The sequence below is a fragment of the Rosa chinensis genome, chromosome 5 (genome assembly GCF_002994745.2).
Source record: "Rosa chinensis cultivar Old Blush chromosome 5, RchiOBHm-V2, whole genome shotgun sequence".
In the NCBI taxonomy this organism is placed as follows: domain Eukaryota; kingdom Viridiplantae; phylum Streptophyta; class Magnoliopsida; order Rosales; family Rosaceae; genus Rosa; species Rosa chinensis.
Genome location: NC_037092.1, coordinates 87,667,867 through 87,677,253, shown reverse-complemented (window position 1 = coordinate 87,677,253; position 9,387 = coordinate 87,667,867). Strand labels below are relative to the sequence as shown.

Below are 9,387 nucleotides of genomic sequence, written 5' to 3'. Positions count from 1 at the left end.
CTGATGGTTGTTGGCAGAAGGGCTTGCTGGCGGAGGTCATAGCCGGAGCTAGGCTGGCGGAGAATGGTCGTCAGACCTGTAAAGTTGCCGGTGGTGTTTAGCGGTGATTTAGCCGCTGGTTGTGGTCGGGGGAGCGTGCAGCGGAGCGGTGCCTCGAGCGCAGAGGAACGTTTTGGCAATCTCGGTGGAGCGGAGCTCTAAGTTCAGCGGAGCGGAGCTATGTGGAACTGGCTAGCGGAGCGGTGCTGGCAGTCTGCGTGGGTGGCAGCGAGCTGGTTGAAAGCTGCAGTCGGAGGAATGCAGCGGTGCGGCAAATTGCAGCGGAGGAGTCCGGAGAGCTGGGCGGAGCCGTTGGGTGGCCGGGCAATGCAGCACTGGGCGGAGGGATGTGCAGCGGAGTTGACCGGAGAAGTTGCAGTGAAGGCCGGAGAAAACGCAGCGGAGAAGAAAAAGAGGGGTGTCCAGAAAAGATGTCTGGGTGCCCAGAGAAATTTGGCGCCCAGATATTTTTATTTATTTAATTTTTTTTTGGGTAGTGCCAGCGTTGACTTTCTTCTTCCCAGCGTTGACCACGTGCTGCCAAATTTTGCCAGCGTTGACCAAGCATTGACCAACCCATATGTTGGTGTTTTGATCAGTTTCTGCAAGTTTTGACCACTCCTTGGGCGTTGACCACGTGCTGATCAGCGTTGACAGGTGTTTGACCAGCCCTCAAGGTGCAAATTTCTGCACATTTCTGCTCTAGTTGTACTGCTGGAGTGATGTTTGATCATGCCTTGGCAAAAGTTGCCGCCAAGAAGCACATATTCAAACATGAACTCACTGGGAACCAATGAGTTTGAACTTGCTCAAAGAAGGAGGGAAGAATTTCTTTGAGTTCTGCTAAGCAGACTTAGCTCATGGTAGGTGACGAAGCCAATGTGTTGGCTTCCCACAGACGACGTCAATGTTAACGTTAGAGATTCGATGGGTCTCTAGTTAGATTTAGAGAGAGAGAGAGAGAGTGACACGAGATGTATAGTGGTTCATCTACCGCCTTAGCGGGAAACTACGTCCATTTGAATACTACACTAGTGTGTTGAGCCTTGCGGCCTAACAAGATTACAAGATATCTAATGGTCCCCTGAGTAAGTGGGAAGGAGTCTCCTTTTATAGGGGAAGGAGGCTCCCTCATTTACATTTTCTTAGATGTGGGACTCAAAGTTACTATTCTAGTCTAGAGAAGCATATTGTGGAGGCAACTTGGCAAGGCCGGGAAGGAGGCTTCCCGGCGACGGATTTGCGACTTCCGGATACCGTAGCGTAGCTTGAACATAGGGCTACAAGATGCAAGTAGCGGTTGGGCCTCACCATGGCTTGTGGGTGTCCCAAAGAGGGTGTTACTTATGCTTGATGAGATAGCAAACTAGTCATGCTAGTAGAGGTATCTACAGAAATCAAGCTTAAATTAATCTACATGAAGTCAAAATAAGTCAAAGCCATCATGAAATCTGTCACGCCCCTAATTTTGAATAACAAATTCAAATCCAAAACATGAATTAAACAACTATGTCAAATAACATTCTGAATTTTTTTCATAAACAGCTACACCACACGCCACTCAAATTCCAAAACTCGAAAACCTCGAGTTAATTATTACAACTCATTCTTACAATTTAAAATTGTAAAGCTCTAATTGAGCATAACAAACCTCACAATAGAAGGAAATAAAGTAAATGCTGCAACCCTTAACCAGCTCGGTCTCCTCCCTGATTATCCTGACCTGCAGGATTATCCGCTACACCATTTGAATAGTGTACCGGGATTGCAACAATACAAAACCCGGTAAGCTTTCTGAAAGCCTGTATGAGTAAACAAGAATGAAAGGTTGATTTATTAAATCACAATTCTTTTAACTCAAGTAAACAACCAACAATCGATCACCAAAATCATCAACTCCAAATCACCAAGAATTAATACAGGATAAAAACTCACATCTTTCTTCCCAAAACCCCGAAAGCGTATTTATACAAATACGTTGACTGACAGACTAGAGCTCTAACTGTATCGTAGCCCATCACCTGGCCTAGGTTATGGCATCCGACATGATTGTCAATATCGTAGTCCATCATCATAGTTTAGAACATCCGATACGCATACTCAACTTAGCCCGTCACCCGGTAAGGGTCGTGGCATCTATTATACTCAACCAATCGTAGCCCGTCATTCACCTAGGATTAGAGTATCCGATTCCCTCATACCGGTCACTACGTCGACCCTAAATCCAAAATCGGACATATAGAATAGCTTTCACACCACATGATCAACATTTCATTATTCAACAATTAAATGCGAGAATAATAGCTTGAATAATAACCAATCCATTCCCAATCATTTCATCACATCAATCACATGTCAACCAATATATATATGTAATCATTCACTCAGGAATGATCACCAATAACAACTATAAACCACACATAGTGAAAACTGAAGAATTCACTTTTATAGTTTAAATACATTTTACTTACCTATGGACCGTAGAAGATCAAGCCCCTGTATTTTAAAACAAATATTCATTTCCGTAAAACATTTTCAATCCATTACGATGTAAGTAAAGTAATTTTGGTTCGTAATATGAACCATGTGAGGTTTACTCACCTCTAAATTCCCGCTGCGTCTTCTTAACAGCTCAAACAACGATTTCACGAATCGTCCGCCAAATCAATCCGTCGATCACCTAATCCAATATGATCTTAACTTAGCCAACAACTCAGAAACATACTCAAACGACAATCCAATGGTCGGATCGAAATTAAATGATGATCCAACGGTCAGATCCTCACGGATCGCCTTTAGGATCATCCTCCAAAAATCCTCACGAAGATCCAACGGTCGGATCTTTCTGAATCGTCCTTACTAACATCTTCACAAATTTATACCAAAATCCGACGGTCGGATTCTCACGAATCGCCCTTCAAATCACTATTTCACAATTATACGAAGATCCAACGGGCGGATCTTCGCCTATGACCACACAAAGTCACTGGGGCAGGCGTACGCTCAACATATCACAACTACAAGTCCATCGGACGGTTAGATCTTCACAGATCATAAATCGAATGATTCGAAATTGATCGAAATGTAAAAATTCATAACTTAATCATACGATATCCAAAAGTTGCGTATAATATATCAAAATGATCGTCTTAACATGTAGAACATAAAAATGGGCAGAAACTGCCCTTAAGGTCCCTGGAGATGGCCCGAAAAGGCCGCCGGAGTTAGTGACAGAGCCGCAGCCGACCACCACCAATGGTGTCGGGGCTGGGCTGCTCTTCTTCATCTCATCAAGCTTAACCAAAAACTATAAAGGCACGCTATCATAAAACATCAAGAAGAGGTCGAAAATTACCGAAATCAATCACGGTGGCCAGAATTTTTCTAGAAACTGGCGAGCTCCAGTTCGATGTAAAAACTTCCACCACTCGCCTTGATCCCTTCTGGAGACTTGTTCAGAAACTTAAGGTGAGTTCATCAGGCCAAGAATGACAAGGATTGGTGTTCTGTAACTCAAGATATCTGGATCGAAAGGTTGTTTTTCTATCTAAATGGGTTGAGCTCCGACGAACGTGAAATCGATCTACCCAGGTCCGGTACTTCTTGGTGCTTGTTCAGAAAGTTGAGGCGAGTCTAATGAGCCAAAGATCAAGAGAATTGGTGGCCTATAGCGTGAGATATAGAGCTTGGAACCAAATCGGATTTAAACCGGTCTCGTGCTCCACCTCCGTGTACGGCTCACACGACGACTAGAGGCTGCCACTGGCAGCTGCGCAAGGAAGAGATGAAGGCGTGGAACTTGGTCTGGGGTCGATCGATGGCATGTGGAGCGAGAACAAGCTTGGAGAATAATTGCTCTGTTTCTTGGATGGTTTCGGACGAGAGAGAGAGAGAGAGACTTTTCTGTGCTTGCCTACCACCATCCACTAATTCGCATACAATATAAAAGAAGCAAAGCAGAAGCACTGCTTTCCCTTTGTTGCTCAAAACACGGACATGCCGAGTCATTTTTATTAAAAGAAATCTCCACTACCATAGTGCCAAATTAGAAAAATGAGGTTATTACAAAATCCATCTTCATAAGCTCGAAGCAATTTTACCATGAACTTATGGAAAACTACTGATAATATATCTTACTATCAGTATGACTATAGAATTAGATAGCATGCATTTGATAGAACTATATATATGCACTGAATGATGCAAAGAAATATTTGGGATTTTGAATCCATTTTTGTTTCCCTTCTAAGTTTTAAATATTGATATGTATAAATTGCATGTAGTAGTCTAACGAAAGTATTTGTGATAGGCGGTAATGCTTCCTTTTTGGCATCAGAATTGTTTTTTTCTTCTTCCTCTTTTGGCAGGAAGAGGAGGATTAGCAGCCTTAGTCGATTAATGTCTTCTATTTATAGAGTATGACTGTATTTAAGTTGTTCTTATGTTGAGTGCAGTTTTAAGTTGAGTAATAGATTTTAGTTTTCACCAGTTATGTAAACTCAATCTTGATTTTTTTCATGTGTTCAATATTTGAGGATGGATATGCAGGCTAACTAGAAAAGAACAAGTTTGATATGACATTAAGCTACAAAATATGGGTTTTTGCCAACTGTTGAATTGGGTAGATAGTTGAGGTTGACCCTAATGTTGGTGTAGCTGATTTATGCCATGGAAAAAAGGAAAAGAGAGCAGAGAAAGAAATTGGTGTGGTTGAATGTTGTTGGATTTAGGATTGAGGAGTCTCTTAAACTTTGTTGTAGTAGCACATGGTTTTCAAAATTTCATCAATAAACTTGAAGGTGACAGAATAGAACAAGTTTGATATGACATTAAGCCACACAATGTGGGCTTTTGCCAACTTTTGAAGTGGGAAGATAGTTGAGGTTAACCCTAACATTGGTGTAGATGACTCATGCCATAGAAAAAAGAAAAAGAGAGCCGAGAAAGAAATTGGTATGGTTGACTGTTGTTGATTAAACTTTTTTGCAATAGGGCATGGTTTTCAAAATTCATCAATGTAATTGAAGATAATTGAAAGATTGAGTTATCTTTTGTGACATTTTATGGAATTACTTTAGCTGGTTGTTGCATTCTCTGCTATTGTTCTTTCTTCTTCTTTTATTTTATTTTATTTTATTTTTAAGCAATTTTATTTCAAAGGCCTCACATTTTAGTTCTTTATTTATCTAATTATTTACTTTTTTTTTCAATAGTTATGGATACATATATTTTGGTCAAAATAACCTTTACCTGAGGAGATTGAGACCAAAGTATATATGTTTATTGGTTTTTATAACTTTTTTGTGTCTTTTGGAAATGGAGCTGATAACGTTCCTCCTGACTTGAACCCACACATACGAGCATTGACCTGAACAATTAGATCATAGAAAAATGATTAGAGCAACCATGGCAAGACACAGGTCAAGTGCCAAGATTAAAATTGCCTCCCAAAATTAAAATTTTCGCTTGGCTTCTTTTTGAGGACAAACTATCCACTACGAATCCACTTGCACGTTACACTAATATTCCCGATATTTGCCCCTTTCGTACTCTACATTCGGAATCCATTGATAATGTTTTTCTCCATTGTCCCTATTCATCTGAACTTTGAAAATCATTATCCTGTTTTATTCCTAACATTCCTTCCATCTCAGATGCTATCATTCCTTGGCTTCTTTCTAACTGGAATTCTTCTCATCATTGACTCATTGAAAAAGTAATCACTGTTTGCTGGAAACTATGGCATCAACGAAAGAAGCTTGTTTTCCAACAAAAAATTCCTACAATTCATGATGCAATGACTCGTATTAAAACTTTTCTTACTGACTTTTGGGCAGCTAATAAAATCTCACTACGGGCTTTCAGGAGAAAACGAAGAACTATGATTGGATGGTGACCTCCTTTACCCAATTAGTACAAATTTAATTTTGATGGATTAGTTAAACGTGACGGTACAGCTTTCGCTAGCTTCGTCATTAGAGATCAAAATGGAATTGCCATTTGCGAAGGTTCGATTCCTATTGGCTTTGCTCCAGTCCTTCAAGCAGAGGCTGTTAGATTGAAGACCGGATTACTCTGGGCAAGTCGACTCCAAATACCAAATCTTCAACATTAGCTAGTCATCTTTCCGCTTATTTTGTCAACCCTTCCTTTACATTGACTCAACAGTAGCAGGCAATTTCTTGGAAAGAGCCCCAACGTAAAACTCAATGAATCAGACCTTGTTCCATACGCTTCCCCGTCACGGAAACCCAAAGATTTAGCTTCTTGGCTTGAATCCCAGACACATCGGAAACAGAGTCGAAACTCAGCTTTCCTTTAATGTTCTTGTTCACTTGTTGTAGTACACCAACTGATCAAAGTGAACATACTATGGGTTCAACTGATAAAGGCACAATTCGTTTTTTTTCTTAAAAAAAAAAAAAATTCTTTTCTTTATTTTCTATTATTTTTTTTTCAATTTTAAGGCTATGTACTCTCTAAGTTAACAGTGACCAGTAGATAATTATTATGAGCAAAGGAAGACAAGCTGACATATGCAATTTTACAAAATCAGGAAAAGAAAGGTCTCAGCCACAAAACTTGGCTATAGATTCCAATTCCATGACAAAATATGGGCCAAAATATCTTCCATAATTTGTCAATATGAAAATGATGCCTCTATCTTTCTTAGCCGTTCGGACTGCGTTATGGACTTGCTGATCCTTCTGGGAACCTATGCATGTGGTCATCAATTAAAGTGGCAATGCTGATCAACCTCATTTTATTTCAATATAAATACATGAGTCAAATCTTATCTAAATTCTAAACAACGAACAGACTTGCTACTGCAGCTTCATCACCAAATGGCTAATGCATTCCTTTTCTTCTTGCTCTTGATATTCTCTTCCAATATCACATTTGAAAACATTCATGCTTGCAACCAAAGCGAACGCAGCTCTCTGCTGTCCTTCGCTCTCACTTTGTCTTCTCCTCAGTTGAATTGGACTTCCGCTGATTGTTGCAATTGGGAGGGCATCACATGTAATCAGGGTGGTTGGATCACCCATTTGCAGTTACCTTCCAAAGGACTTAAACTCAAAGAAGGTATTTTTCTATCATCATCACTCGGAAATCTCACACATCTCACCCACTTGAATCTCTCCCACAATTCACTTTATGGTTCTCTAGATCAAACTGAATTCTTCTTGTCCATGAATGATCTCGAAATCCTAGATTTGAGCAATAACCTTCTCTTTGGAGTGTTACCATCTTCTCAACCATTCAGTCATATTCAAATGGTGGATCTTTCCAACAATAGGTTACATGGTGCAGTTTCATCTTCTTTTTTCCAAGAAGCTTGGAATTTGACTAGTTTCAATGTCAGTAACAACACCTTTTCCGGTCCTATCCCATCCTCCATTTGTCATCCTTCTTCTTCCTCGTTACGACACCTTGATTTTTCCTTCAATAAGTTCAATGGTAGTATCTCTTCTGGATTGGGGAAGTGTTCCAAACTGCAGGTCTTCCGTGCTGGTTACAATTACCTGTCAGGATCGCTTCCAGAAGATATCTTTAATTCTACCACACTTGAAGAGATTTCACTACTTCGGAATTCATTGTATGGAGCAGTGAGTGATAGAATTTCCAACCTCAACAACCTCACAACCCTTGACCTCTCCTATAACCAATTGAGTGGTGTGCTCCCTCTCCATCTTGGGAAGCTCTCCAAGTTGAAACACATTCTCCTTGATTTCAACCATCTGGAAGGTTCATTCCCCTTCTCTCTGATGAATTGCACAAACCTTGTTGAACTACGTATGGGAGCCAACAACTTGGGAGGTGATATCTCCATGCTCAATTTTTCCAAACTTAGCCAACTCAGTAAACTCGACTTGCGACAAAATAACTTCTTTGGTATCTTGCCGAGAAGCCTCTACTCGTGCAAGTTCTTGAAAGCAATTCGAGTGGCCTACAATAATATAGAGATTAAAATAGAGCCAGAAATTCGTTCATTGAAATCCCTATCCTTCCTCTCACTTGGTATGAACAAGCGTTTGACAAATATCAAAGAGTCAATGAGGATACTGATGGGTTGCAAACGCCTTGCAGTCCTATCATTAGCATCCAGTTTTTTAGGTGAGGAAATGCCGAACAGTGTTGAAATGGCGGATTTTAATGGATTTCAAAATCTTCTAATTTTAGATTTGAATTCATGTAACCTTAGTGGTATAATTCCTTCATGGCTATCGAAGCTGAAAAAGTTACTGGTCTTGGATCTGAATAACAACAGAATCACTGGCTCAATTCCAAGTTGGCTGGGGACTCTTCCAAGGCTGCAAACTTTAATGATGGAATTCAACCAACTTTCTGGAGAATTTCCAAAGGAATTGTGCACACTACCTATGGTAGTATCTGGACAAACTGCAGCTCAAGTAGGTCGTATTTATCTTGAACTGCCTATTTACTACAGTCCTGGTGCTCATGCAAAACTTTTACAGTACAATTATATATTTTATACCCCATTTATACACCTAGGTCACAATTGCCTTAGTGGGAATATACCTATTGAGATTGGCCAATTGCAGCTTCTCCACCAGCTGGATCTTAGTGCTAACAACTTCTCCGGCAACATTCCAGACCAGATTTCTAACCTAAAGTATATTGAGGTACTGGATCTCTCCATGAACGATTTGTCTGGAAAAATCCCAGCATCATTCACAGGTCTTAATTTCTTATCAAGATTCAATGTCTCGTACAATAATCTTGGAGGACCAATACCATCAAGCACTCAACTCCAGAGTTTCAATGCTTCTGCATTTGAGGGGAATCTGAAACTTTGTGGTGCCCCACTTCCTAATAAGTGTGAGACAACAACGGGTGTTGATACACCTGATATTAGCACCCAAGATGTAGACACCAAGAAGCATCAAATTCCATGGTTTTATATTTCTGTTGCACTTGGGTTCATTACAGGATTTTGGGGGGTCTGTGGTCCTCTAGTGCTTATGAGAAAGTGGAGGTATGTATATTACCATTTCCTAGACAATGTACAAGACAGGTTCCATGTGATGATAGCAAAGCGTATGGCAAGCATGAAGAGAAGGTTTGGTTAGAAGTTAGATAGTAGACATAGTACTCTACTACTCTTATTGTAATAATCATAATAAAACATTCCCACAAATTTTCATTGACAAGCATGAAGTTTTTGTTGAAGGATGTCGACATAATGTGTGCCTCTACAAACTAGGGTTTAGAATTGTAATAGGAATGTGTTCTAGGTATTCAATTGTAATCGGATTCTATTACCTTTTTGGGTACCTTGTAACTCCCTATTTAAAGGGCTCCAATTATCAATAATACATACAC

The 9,387-nt window shown here is 40.1% G+C and overlaps 1 protein-coding gene across 1 annotated transcript; it reads left to right on the top strand.

The window, feature by feature from the left end:
- Positions 1–219: 219 nt before the first annotated feature.
- On the top strand, positions 220–9,134 carry LOC112164059 (receptor-like protein 2). The gene is made up of 3 exons (XM_024300303.2): positions 220–472; positions 5,997–6,118; positions 6,873–9,134. Exons 1-3 carry the CDS (start codon positions 220–222, stop codon positions 9,132–9,134), a joined length of 2,637 nt encoding a protein of 878 aa, XP_024156071.2.
- The last annotated feature ends 253 nt before the right edge of the window (positions 9,135–9,387 follow it).